The sequence below is a fragment of the Anas acuta genome, chromosome 6 (assembly GCF_963932015.1).
Source record: "Anas acuta chromosome 6, bAnaAcu1.1, whole genome shotgun sequence".
NCBI lineage: Eukaryota > Metazoa > Chordata > Aves > Anseriformes > Anatidae > Anas > Anas acuta.
In genome coordinates, this window is record NC_088984.1 from 22,437,197 (window position 1) to 22,450,020 (window position 12,824).

General features: G+C 44.4%; 2 protein-coding genes across 8 annotated transcripts in view; both read right to left on the bottom strand.

Moving 5' to 3' along the window:
- The window catches only part of ATF2 (activating transcription factor 2), a 56,594-nt gene extending 47,910 nt beyond the window's left edge, over nt 1-8,684 (bottom strand). For 2 of the 7 annotated variants that reach the window (XM_068685740.1, XM_068685743.1), the window contains exons 1-3: nt 4,468-4,558; nt 3,846-3,873; nt 1,164-1,204 (exon numbers count right to left, since the gene is read on the bottom strand). The gene's annotated coding sequence lies outside the window, so the exon portion shown is untranslated. Of the gene's footprint in view, nt 1-1,163; nt 1,205-3,845; nt 3,874-4,467; nt 4,610-5,795 lie in introns of those variants that run through there. The other 5 variants (XM_068685745.1, XM_068685744.1, XM_068685738.1 and 2 more) reach the window with 3 other exon arrangements.
- A 148-nt stretch (nt 8,685-8,832) lies between these two features.
- On the bottom strand, nt 8,833-12,038 carry ATP5MC3 (ATP synthase membrane subunit c locus 3). The gene is made up of 5 exons (XM_068685746.1): nt 11,887-12,038; nt 11,697-11,775; nt 10,709-10,786; nt 10,141-10,334; nt 8,833-9,082 (listed from the first exon to the last, which is right to left on the bottom strand). Exons 2-5 carry the CDS (start codon nt 11,733-11,735, stop codon nt 8,968-8,970), a joined length of 426 nt encoding a protein of 141 aa, XP_068541847.1. The 5' UTR covers nt 11,736-11,775; nt 11,887-12,038; the 3' UTR covers nt 8,833-8,967.
- Between the last annotated feature and the right edge of the window lie 786 nt (nt 12,039-12,824).

A 12,824-nucleotide genomic window follows, 5' to 3' on the forward strand; every position in this document is an offset into this window, starting at 1 on the left:
CTATTCCTCCAGCATTCCTCTGCTGGCCTGCAAGCAAGAAAGAGCAGACATTCTCACGAGTGTCACGCTGCCACACACACGCCTGAACTGGACAGTCCATAGAGGACAGACTGAGTCTGCCATCTTACATGTGTTGAAAACCCAGGTTTTGCAGCTAGGCTGACCACTTACAGACACATCTACATATTCTGGTTAGAAAACACAACGAGCAAGTGGGATTAAAAAAAATGTATTAGATTTTGGACACAGATCAGAATTATGGTAGTCTGTTAGCATTAAGTCTCTCTTATGTCTGTACATCACAGAGTGCTTAAGTTAGACCATCAGTGATGTATTTTTCCAACGCTTGCATTTTCTCAAGACTAACCATGTACATTCAACATTTTTTTTTATTCTTTACATTTGATCTGGGATTGTGCCCCTTTTTATTGTACCATAAACTCTTAGTGTATAGTTATTAACCCTCTGTAAGCTTTAACGTAGCCCCCATCATAGCTTCAATCATCAATTGCTTGAAGTTAATAGCATAAGATTTTTTAGATCGTACTCTAAAAGTTCCATCTTATAAAACAAAATTGTAACATAAAAGGGCAAGGTCAAAGATTTTCAAAGTCTTTATCAATCTACAATTTCTACTTGAAGCGCGTAACTCTTTCATCTCCACATTCACTTTTAACTAAAGTCAAGCGGACTGAATATATTTGTCACAGTCAAGAGCAACAGTAACAGTTACCTGAAGAACTACATTTAGTGATTCGTTTGGCTCTATGTAGGAATTTTGACAGAGATGCCTCTTTAGATGAGAAAAAGAAAAGCTATTTTTGTTTTCCAAATGTAACCACTCCAAAATTAAAAGCGCTGGCTTTCTCATGCAGCCAAACTAGTCAATGCAAATCAAAATAAACAGAGTACCTTTTATATTTGCAATACTTGAATACAGCATTGTACAGCATAAATTTTAATCACTTCCCATATTTGATCTTCATTCCTATGGAGGCAGTCAACCTTACAAGTTTTACATTCAGTAAAAATCAGATGTTTACATGTAGAATACATCACTTACAAGATGTAAAGTGAATAAGTAAAAGTAATACTTTAACAAGAAATAAAGTAAATAAAATCAACAACTCCATTTTAGAAGAAAAAGCCATCATTCCACTTACCCAGAGAGACTGGAACAGCTTTTTGTTATCTTTTCACTTTCCTGTAATGCAAAAGAAGAAAGATGAATCAAAAGTAATTAATACTTCACCATTAGAGACCACTTTCAAAAGTGTTCTTACCAACTATATTTTGGTAATGCCACCATAGAATTTTTTGTAAAAAACAAAAACCAAACAAACAAAAAGAAATGAATAATGTAGACTGAAGGAGAAAAAAACTGGAAAAAATCAAATTTTCCTCCTCATAAAGGAAGCAGAATCACCAGAAAGTGACTCGGTAGATTCTGCAAGAGAATGTTGCAGATGGTCGTAGTCCAGAACATTTGAAGGCTGTAAGCCCCAAAAACTGGAAAAGAGGAAAACAGGAACAACTTCTTCACTACTGCCACTCCGCTGCTTACTAGAGTGGCTGTTCCATTTCCTAGAAGACACATGGTCAGTTTCAGAGTTCTAGGGAACAATAAGGAAGAATGCAAAACCTGCAGCACACAGCTGATTTCTTCTTTAAAAAGCCTAATGCTGAACACTTTTTCCTGATGTCCTAAGTTATGTATTTGTAACTGACATCTAAGACAAACTGAGGAAGGTATGAAATTAACTTACAATAAACAAGAAGGCAGCAACTGTGTAAGAGGAAAAACGTGTGAGAAGCGAGGACCAATTGACTCAACAAGTTCAAATGAGAACAAGACGTCCACTGGCCAGAGAGTCACGTGTACAGAAACAAAACAATGAAGTTACTTTGGTTTTGCTGAAGGATCAGGCTTTCTGCATAAGGAAGTACAATTCTGGTAGACAGGGAGCACTGACTGAATAAAGAAAGGTCCCTAGGCCTAACACTTCTGGACGGCAGCTCCTGCCTTGATTAGTGGCAGTTCATGCTATGTGAACATAGCTCTTAAAAAGAAGTCAAAAGCCAGTGAGCCTCAGAGAAGAAATATAGAGTTAATATTCCCCTGATCTTTTCACGATTTGCTTAGTGAGATACTAGGACTTACTTTCATCAGCTCAGTTTCCTAGGTGTGAATGTTTTAGTACTGTCCATCAACCTAACAAACACTGAGTGTAATAATTTAGAATTCAAGTGAGAACAAAAATCCTTAAAATATTAGGATCATCTCCCTACAGGACTCCCGTTGCTCATTGAGATTTACTGATTTTCCCCCCTATAAGCAACAAAGTAAGTGACCGTTGGCATTTACCCAGAAATGGAACCACACTGCACTGCTCGAAATAACTTACTGAAGACAAACACAAATCTGAACTGAAGCTAACAGAAAAATTTGCAGGTTGAGTTCCTGCTAAACTGCAACTGACAGAGAATACAATTGGAAACTGCGTGGCACCAACTTGTAAAAATACGAGCTATTGTATAGCTATTAAATATCAGCTCATATTTCTATCACTAACTTTACTCAGCATCTTCTTAGAGTGCACCTTATTGATTTGAAACAAACCTGCTTAAGTTATGCAGGAGGACATGATAATTTAAAGGCAATTCATTATTAGAAAGAAAAGTTAGTACTATTTAATCATGTTTATTCCACTGAAAATAGGTAATGCTACTTCAAGAGCATTTTAAGACATCATAAAAACGTTCATATTAGAAATAACAGATACACTTTAAATGTAAACATGCATTTACATGTAAAAATGTAAGTTTAGTTAATGGTTTGGGGAGAAAAAGAATAGCTGATGAGAGAGGAACGTTAGGCAATAGAGGCACCCAAATTTAATTAATAGAATTCAAAAGAACAGCATATTTCAGGCCACTCAGTGCTGTCACAAAAACACAGTAGCAGCATGATAACAAAAATTATTCATAGAAGTATGCATGATTAAATTTAGGACCTGAAAGCACCTTATGTTACATGTTGCACAGTCAAGAAGTTTCTGGAAAAAGATATACCAAAGATGTTCAGATTTCTAGAATTTAAATCAGGACAGAAATATGACTGCACAGTGAAAAAGATCACAGACTCAAATAGTTGATTAAATATTAGCATGGCACGTCAGTAGTAAAACAAACTCATAATGAATTTTTTTAAAAGCACCTTCACCCCACATGCACATGGAATTATTTTTATTTCACATTTCTTTCGATGCATGTTTATAACAAGCAGTTCATGACAACATGTCAAAATTATTGCTTCTCTTAATATTGCAGTTTCCAACTTTGATTCTTCCAACTTAGATTGGAGAATCCAAGTGAATGCCTAACCTGACAATAGCTTGTCAATTACGCCTACAGCTGGAGTTCCATCAATGGGCAGCCGTGTACGTTTCAATGAGAAGTTGAAGATGCATCCAAAACACTTACTAGAAGCCCTGGACCACAAAGAAAAGTTTTCCTCATCCTTGAAACGAATGTTGAATTTAGCATTTAATGCCATCTCACGTAGACACAGCAGTAACTTAAACTTACGTTCAGCAACATTGACCTTTTTTTTTTTAATAAAAAACAAATGGCAACCATATGTAGCTTTACACCCAGCAAGAGCTTGGGAAAGGCCCTTCACAGCTGTGAACAGAATAGATGAGACAAGACGAGAATAAAGATAGTACTTTAGAAGGTGAAATACAAAATTCAGTCTGAGTTAGTTATTCGCAAAGCAGCGGATGAATCAGAATTTCTATCCCTATCAGAATTTTGCGCTCTAGCATGAAGAAACAGGTGGCTACCTTCATTTGAGGAGGAGAACGATCATTCCTGGGAGAAGGCAACATAAAGAAAAGCGAGTGTCAGAGCCTGAGGCTGGGGCACGGAGACGCACTCCCGGCTCCCACTGCACGAACGGGGCTGCGGGGGGACAAAACCGCAGGAGCAGCACGGCAACACCCCCTCCATCCCCTCCATCCCCCCCGGCCCCACACCGCGGGGATAACCCCCCCGTGCCGAGGCCCCGCGCAGCCACCCGCACCCGTTACGGCGGCGCCCCGGGAGCCGCTCGATGCGGGGCGGGCCCACGCCTCTCGCCTGCAGCGGGGCACGGCCCGGGCCCTCCGCGCCGCGCAGCCCCGGGGCAGGGCAGGGCAGGGCAGGGCAGCCCCGGAGGCCGCCCCCGCCCCTACCTGCGGCGCTGCGGCCCCGGTGCCGGCCCCGCCCGGCTCTAGGGGCGGCGGGAGCCGCAGGCCGCGGTGGGGGAGGGGGCGGCCGCCGAGCGGAGCGGCGCCGCCATGTTACCGCCTCCCGGGCAGCCCCCGCACGGCGCGCGGCGGCGGAGCCGCTCCCGGCCGGGCCCGGGGCCCCGCTGCGGGCCGGGAGGTGCCGTGAGGGGCCCGGAGCCGCTGTTTACAAACTCACCGGGGCCGCAGCGCGCGTTAACGGCCGGGTCCCCCACAGGCTTCCGTCGCCTCTCGCGAGAGCGCCGCCGACATCTCCGCGGGCGGCGGAGGAGCGCGGGTCACGTGGCGCCGAGGGGCGGCGCGCGCCGCCGATTGGGCGCCGGCGGCGGGGCGGTCGGGGCCGGGGGGGGGAGGGAGGAGGGGTGCCTGTGTGGCCGGAAGCGCCGCGCGGCTGGGTGTGGCCGCGGCGCCGCCGAAGCTAAGCGGGCATCGCGCGGGTTGCGCGTGGATGGGTGACCGCAAGGGCCGGCGGCGAGGCGCTGCCTGCTGGGCGGTCAGGGCCCGTCACAGCAGGTCGTTAGGCGGCTGCCTACTACTAAGAGCAGTTAAACACCATCTCTGCCTCGCCAGGGATCTTAAATGCCTGCCCTGAGGCTTCCCTGGCCACATCTTGTACAATTCAGGCCTGGGAGCCAAGCCCTGTGAGATCCGTGCCTCCTCCTGCACTGGGGGTAAAACCACTCAGGGAGGGCTCGTGTGGAAGCGCTGAGGAGGAGCTGCGGCACAGCCCCGGCCCTGCTGCTGCAGGGTGGCCCCGAAGTGCTGAGGGCTCTGCTTGAGTCACGTCACATCCATGTTGCTCAGCCCTGGATACGTTCCTTGAGCTCTCTGCTCCGCCACACACCACAGCCCTGCCCGCAGGGGAGCCCGGTGGGCAGGAGCTGCCTCCTGCCTGAGGCCACAGCTCTGCTGAACACCTCCAACTTACCACTCCACCAAAAACACTGCAGCGAAGCACAAAGAACATAAAACATTAGCAGCTTCACCTGATTTTTTACACAGAAGGAATTGGAAACATTTTGGATAAATTCAAAAATACCCTAATCATAGACCTCAGCACAGTTTAGCTGGTATGTGCTCCCAGCCATGGATGAAATTTTGAACTACCAATCCTTTCTCCTGAGATTGATCAAAATCCTGACCTGATTCTATGAACAACAAAAAAAATCTTCTAAAATACAGTATTAGTTCCAGTAGCATAAGCAAATTCTACACTATGTAAATGCCATCGCCCATTTCCCTGAACTTGCAGAAGTCAACATGGTATGCCTCATTTCTTGTCAAGTGCTTTGGTAGAACTTCACAGAAGTGCTGTATTGTGCCTTCACGATAAAGTGGGATAAACCTGTTTAATTAATTTGAATTCTTCTTTACTAAGTATGCCGTGAAAGGCTCAAACAAGAGATACTGCAGAAAGGAACAAAAACCTATGCACAGTTCTAAACTTCCTGCACAGAGCAATTAAGAGCTGCATCTGTAACAGGTATTCTTCGGTTTCAGATTTACCTTTACATGGCATCCATCCTGAGTCTGAGCAGAAGGCTCAACTGCAAGTTCTTTGCCTTTAGCCTCAAACTGCTGCAGAGAACACCTACAGAGTATAAGCAGGGAAAACAAAAAAACAAAAAAAAAAAAGAAAGAAGCAGGTCTGGAAGCATGAATCACTCGCCTGCAGCAAAAACATAACAACATAACTGGTTAAAATAAACATTTCTTTCACCACACATTAGGATAACACTTGTGCACATCACTTTCAGAGGTGGAATGATGCTGAAGCTACTGGAACAGCAGGCAGAGCACTTCAGAGACAGTGGAGATCTCTGCTGCAGCTAGCTTCATCCAAGAACAGAGTCCTTAGTTTGGAGAATATCAGTCTTCCCAAATTGAAAGCACAACAAAGGTTTCAGGAAAAGTGAAGCCTACTGTTGCTTCACGGGACCTTATATATGTTTTCTTTGACCTACGAGAAATGTTTCTTGATGTAAGCTCCTATGGAGGTGGTCAAGTCCTTTTAGACAGATCACTGCTATCCAGTCACTAATATATATATCTTTGTAACATGCAGACAAATAAATGGTTTTTACAGTTATCTCTTTTGTGAGCATTTTTAGGAACACACTATCTTTTTGGAAGACCACCCAAACTTAACTGAGCTGTTTAAGTGCTCCAACAACCAGCGAAACCACACTGTTTTTCAAGAACATGGAAAATAAAGGAATAAAGGGAGTCCATGTGCCCTAGGATGTGAAAAACCCACCCATTCCTCATTGGCTAAGCCTCTTATTGTCTATAAGGAGGATAACCCTCCCTGCCTGAAGGTTTGCCTCCATGTTTTGAAAGAGCTGGATTAGTCTTTATCTGTAACACTGACATCCAATTCTTCCGAAGTTAGCACAACTTAACAGCAATTTTGCTTGGTTTTGAACCATGTTAACCAGTGAGTGGAGTGATTTAAAACGTGTCAAGCTTGGGGAGATGCTACTACTAAGATATGTCAGGTGTGAAATCTGTTTATGTGCTGCCTTTCAAACGAGGCTGACCGTAAAGAGAAGACTACATGTTGACAGAAGTGAACCACAAAGGAAAGGACTGGATACAAGTCCAGTAATTGTGGTCACTCAGCTTTCTTATTGAGGTTCCAGAACAGCTGCTAGCCAGAACTCCCTACACCAAGCACACAATCGTAACTCAGCAGAGCTATTTCATATGTAGACCAACTTCTAAGTATTATTAACTGATCCAGAGCTAGGCTTAACCTAGCTAAAGAAATCTGATAAACCTGAAACCTAGATAAAGAAATCTGAAACCTGAATTAAGTGCTCTCATTGAAATTAGAGTGCTATTAATTAAATGCAACTTCAACACAATTCTTGTTAATGACTGTCGAACAGACTAGCAGTTACATGTAGAGTTAAAACAATTACCCAAGTCTGAAGTGATGAGAAAAAACTCACTGAATTCTTAGCTCATTATATTCTCCATTGGAGAGCAGAAATTAGAGAGGAATTTCCAGTTAGCTCTAAATACCATAGAATATATATACACACACACACAAATATATTTAAATCCACAAATTTAATTTTTATCTGGCATTAGGTAGAGCTGGGAGTGTAATTCAGCTTCCCTATCAGCCTAGCCCAGTCCAAGATATTGGCAAATGCAGACTACCAACCTTGGAGGCCTACAGAGATTTCTACAGCACTGAAAGAACAGAAGATTAAGATTCAGGGAGAACAAAGAAATACAGATAAGTAGATGTAACTACTGCCAGAAGGACAGCAGTACACAGATGAGCTTTAAGCTTTAATTCCAGTGATCATTATTTGCCCTATGTCTAGGGCAAAAATCCCCAGAGAACCATTTCTAGACATCATCACAAAGGGCACTACTAATACGCTAGATCTGAATACTTGAAGATATCACACATCTTACACTCAAACTTGCAGTTAAATAAAAGGTTGCTTTCCGTATTTCTAGAGTAATGTTTAATCCTTTTGCAGACATGACTGTTCTCTCCAAAGAAAATACAGGAGAAGTAGCCTCTTATGCTAGGTTCAAGTTAGGCTACATGAACACCGTATTTAAATTCAGATTAAAACAAAGGCCTTACCTGCATATCACACCAGTCTAAGAGCTGTGAGCAAGTTTCTCCATTTCCTGAAGGACAGTATACTTACAGGTCACACCAGTTCCCTCAATTCAAGTAACAGCAGGACAAGGCAGCTCATAAACCTACTCACCTTCTTCCAAAGTCCACTCTATATTTGAAAGATCAGATCTATTATTTAATGTTCAAAGCTCCCCACCAAGTTAGTATGTAAGAGCACATAGTATGTTGCTGTATATGTAGATAACTTAAATGCATTTAGGTTATTAGAAGACAGATGCTGTGAGAAGCAAGGGCTGATACTGCAGACATTTTGTTAAATTGCCTTGATCCTACTGCTATTAAAAAAGTTTAGAAGGAAACACAACGCTGCCTTTACAAAATTAGGAAGCTGGAAGTTCTGTTTTAATTAGGTGATGCTAAGAATGCTCTAAGTAAGAAAATAACATTTATTAGCCACAATTAAATGCCTTTGACCAGTAGTTTAATTCAACCTGGATAGTGGTCAGAACCAAGCAGAAAATTTGTTCTAGGGTGATCAAAATTCATCGTGTAACTGGGAACAAAGGTAAACAGAACTTTCCTATGACTGTGGATTGCTTGGCTCCTTCTATCAAGCAGTGCAAAAATATACTGTATGCTATCTAGTCTGAGGAAAAAAAAAAACACATTGTGCACAGAAACAGCTCTGGGTAAGTTTGAAACAGGTAAAGGAACAAGGCCAGCAATATAGCTTTTCGTGCTGTGTCAGTGTATACTGGTTTATTTTTACAAACACATACCGCTCCCACATACATTAAAAATGTTTGACTTTAAGTCATTGTTTTAAGGGTCCTACGTGATATGTCATTAACAGGACAAATCCCCAGGGTCTGAAAAACAAGATGCTGTCTTCCAGACATCCTAATGAGAAAGATAATAAATGCAAGCGACAGGTTGACAGTTGTTAAAGTTGTTATCTTTAATGAAATGACTTTGGAAATAGCATCAATTTCCATGACACCAACATTTTGGGAGTCCCATAAAATATGCAGTTACATTCCAATGCCAGTATTATAGGCAGATCTCCTTTCACATGGCAAATAGGATCAAGAAAGCAACCATCAGACAGAAGAGACCCATAGCTTCAGACAGGGCGAATCCCAGGATAGCATATGAGAACAGCTGCTGCTTCAGAGAAGGATTTCTAAAAGAAAGCGAAGGTGTAAGACCTTTTTATCTTTATGTTCAAGATATTTTTCATACACAGTTTAATGTACCTGACAAATCCAAAAGCTCATACTTCCCTTCCACAGATTCTATAACAGGAATGCACAAATTGTTATATTTTTTAGCAAGGATTTCATTGAAGACAACTGTCTTGGCAATTAAGACTAAATTCGGGTTATGCAGACTATATATTCCATAAGAACATAGCTTTTATGACTATATTCAGTCTTGGAATTTACTTTGCCTCCCATGCAGGAACCATTATGGTTTATACATTTATTTACTATCTGTAACATTAGAACTCTATTCCAAATAGTTTATGTCTACAACATTAAGTAGCTCACAAAGAAATTGAAGAACTGAAACCACGTAGAGCAAAGAAACAAGTATGGAGCAGTTTGTTACAAAAAGCCAATGAATTATCCCTACATGAAGTGGTGGCAGTGATGTTGGAGAGGCAGGAAAACCATCACAGTATCATTAAATAATATTCCACAACCTCTATTGACATGTTCATGCCAAAACCAAAAAAACCCCAAACACTTTAGCTTTGTTTGGAAAACACTTATGCTTCTTCACGTAGGTGAGCCTCCTTTTCTTTATTAAGAAATAAGATATAATCAAGTCTTCAGTGGTTGAAAGAGTAATGAAGTAAAGCTTATTTTATGCCTGTTTCATTCAGTTTCTCTTTAGAAATTCTCCCCTCTTATGGAAAAAGATCCAGGTTAGATTTTGAATTCCATTCTGGAACGGAATGCTGGAACACTGAACTTCAGTGACCAACATGCTGACCCACTCTAATGATTTTATTTCTTCCATGTCACTTCTCCAGGGAAACTGTACCAAGTTCTGAATTTATCAGAGCCATCCTGCTGAATATATTGCAGTGTCACGCTATTTATCTGTGTTTAACACTAGTAATTATTAACAGAATTTATTACAGTTCCATGATCCTTACTACAACTTAGCTTATCTGTAAATGCTGCATCAAGATACATATGCACATATGACTTTTATATGAGAGAGAGTGATTACCTGGCATAGCCAATGATTAGACTACCGAAGACTGTTCCAATACCAGCACCAGAACCAGCCACACCTACTGTGGCAGCACCAGCACCAATAAATTTGGCAGCAGTGTCAATGTCCCTGCTGATAGCACTAGTCTGGAATTCTCTAAGTGCTAGTTGGGAGACAGTGTTTTGGGCCCCATTAAGTGTTGAGTTGCCCTAAGAAAACAAAACATGAGAAAACATTATATTCAGACACAGATCATTTTCCATGACCAGCTTGATACAGTGTTATTCTGCAGTTATAAAAGTTACATTAGAACCACAGCCTAGTTACTCTTGCAAGGGATGAGACTATAACCAAGAGTTAAAGACTTCAGAATGTTACCCATTCAGCTGAAAGCAATCAATGTCAAACACAAAGGACTTCTCTCAGGGGGAAACAGCAGGACAGCAACAAGTGTTATTAGAGGTTTGATATAAAGCAGGTTTCAAAGCAGAGATTTTTGAGTTAGTACAAGTGAACTCTAGGCTGAGAACATTCAGGCTCACCAGGTAATTTAGGAAGATACAGAATTTTGTATATAAGGTACCTCTCCAGTCCTGACCTCTGGCCTAGAGAACACAGATGCCGAAATTGGTCTGTACAAGATTCTTGATCCGGCACGGATCTGGAAAAGGAAGGAAAAAGTTATAAAGAAGACACACTTGATTACAGTTGTTCCTGTAAAGTCTTACTTAAGATTTTAAGACTATCATATGCTAACCCATTTGTCTTAACAGAAAGACAAAAATCTTTGCACTGCTGGATATACAGTAGATTATATGGAAACAAATGGTGCCATGCAATTTGATAGCGCCGTTTTCAGATGACATTTTGTGAATAGCTAGATTATTCAATGAAGCTATTCCTACTGACAGGAAACGTAACAAAACAGCGACCAAGTAAAGGGGAAACAGACCAGCTGGCAGCGATATGCGTTTTAAAATGAGAAAATAAAAGATTTCAAAATGAATTCCCAGGTTGCTAAACGCAAGGACGTAGCGTAGACATTGAAGCCTAGCAAGGCACCAATGAATGAATCCTCCTTCACGAGAGGCCTGCGTGTGTCCTTGGGCTTCCAGCCGCCTAAGGTCATCCCTGCTCTCGCACAAAGCTCTTCCTGCAGGCCGTGCCGTGCCCGCTGCTTGCGAGAGGGGCTGTTCCGCAGGCCAGAGAGGACGTTTGGAAGGAGGTCAGCCCCTTGTCTCCACAAGGGCAAGAATCCCCCGCCCCGCGCAGGCCGGGCACTGCCTGGAGTTTGACCTACAGCGGGGCGCTGCGCACCAGGCCCAGCCGCCGGGCGCTGCGCGGCCCTGCCCGCCCCAAGGGGCCCCTCACCTTGACGAGGACCCCGGCCCCAACCGAGGCAGCCCCCGGCCCCGCCGCCCCCCTACCACCCTCCACACCCCCCGGGGCTCGCCCTAGGGCAGCCCCAAGGCCCCTCCCGGCCCCCGCTGCCCCGCGGCCGCCGCCCGGCCCGGGGGGGCGCGGTGAGGAGCGGCCGGGGCCTCCCCGCGGGCCGTGGGCGCCGCGCTCACCAGGGCGGGCGAGGCGGCGAGCTTGGCGCAGGCGAACATCTCGGCGGGCGGCGTCCCCGGGGGCCACAATCCGGTGTCTCTGCGGGGAGAGCGAGAGGGTGAGGGGGCGGCCGGGCGGGCGGGTGGCGGCAGCCGGGCGGATGGCGGCGGATAGGGGCGGATGGGGGCGGATGGCGGCGCCGCCACTCACCCGGCTCCTGCTGCGGCTGCCGCTCCTCAGGGCCGACGGGCTGGGGCTGGCGCTGCGGGAGGGGCGGGCTCTGCGCAGGCGCGGCGGGGCCGGCGGCGGGCGCCCGGATGCAGCGCGGCGGAAGGGGCGGGGGGGAGCCGCCAAGGTCACTTTGTGCCGGCGCCATTGGCAGCGCCGGGGGGCGGTGCGGAGGGGGCCGCCTCCGAGTGGCCCCGCCCCCGCGCTCGGCCCCGCCCCCGCCCTGTCCTACACGGAGCCTCCATTGGGCCGCGGGGTGGGAGGGCGTTTGTGGCATTGCCTGGCCTTCAGGCTAGGAAAAGGAGATCTAGCTCTTTTTTTTTTTTTTTTTTTTTTTCTACTTCACACTTTGCACCCATGGTTTGGGACCAGAAGTACATGCGCAAACACCGAGGAAGATATACGTGCCAATGGCAAAACCTTTACCAGTTTGTCAGTACTTTTCTTGTTGAAAAAAAATGAGAATCCACCCACACGCCGCTGTGGTAACGAACCTTTCCAGCACCACGAATAAAAAAAAACATAAAGTAAGTGTGGGTGCTGCCCTGGTGGAATTCCTTACACGCTGCTGTACTGTTGACCAACACTACCCTACCAAAGGCATACCAGTGAATATTTAAATTCTGTTCACCTCAAAATAAATGTATTTATTACCCATCCAAAAGTACATTTTATATCTGTCTTCTGCATCTTTGCCAGGGTGATCTCACATGCCCTAACAGACTGTGCTTTTTGTTCTCAAGTCACATATTTTCCTGTCAGTTCCTAAAATCAACCTGGAGTCTCAGGAGTGTTGTGCATTTTCTGTCATGATTCCTGCTCTGGAATGCTTTGCAAAAATGCATTCACAAGCTGTTTGGTCTGAGCAACATAAAAAAAACACCATTAAACACTTGTTTATTGTTGCTCTTAAGGCATAA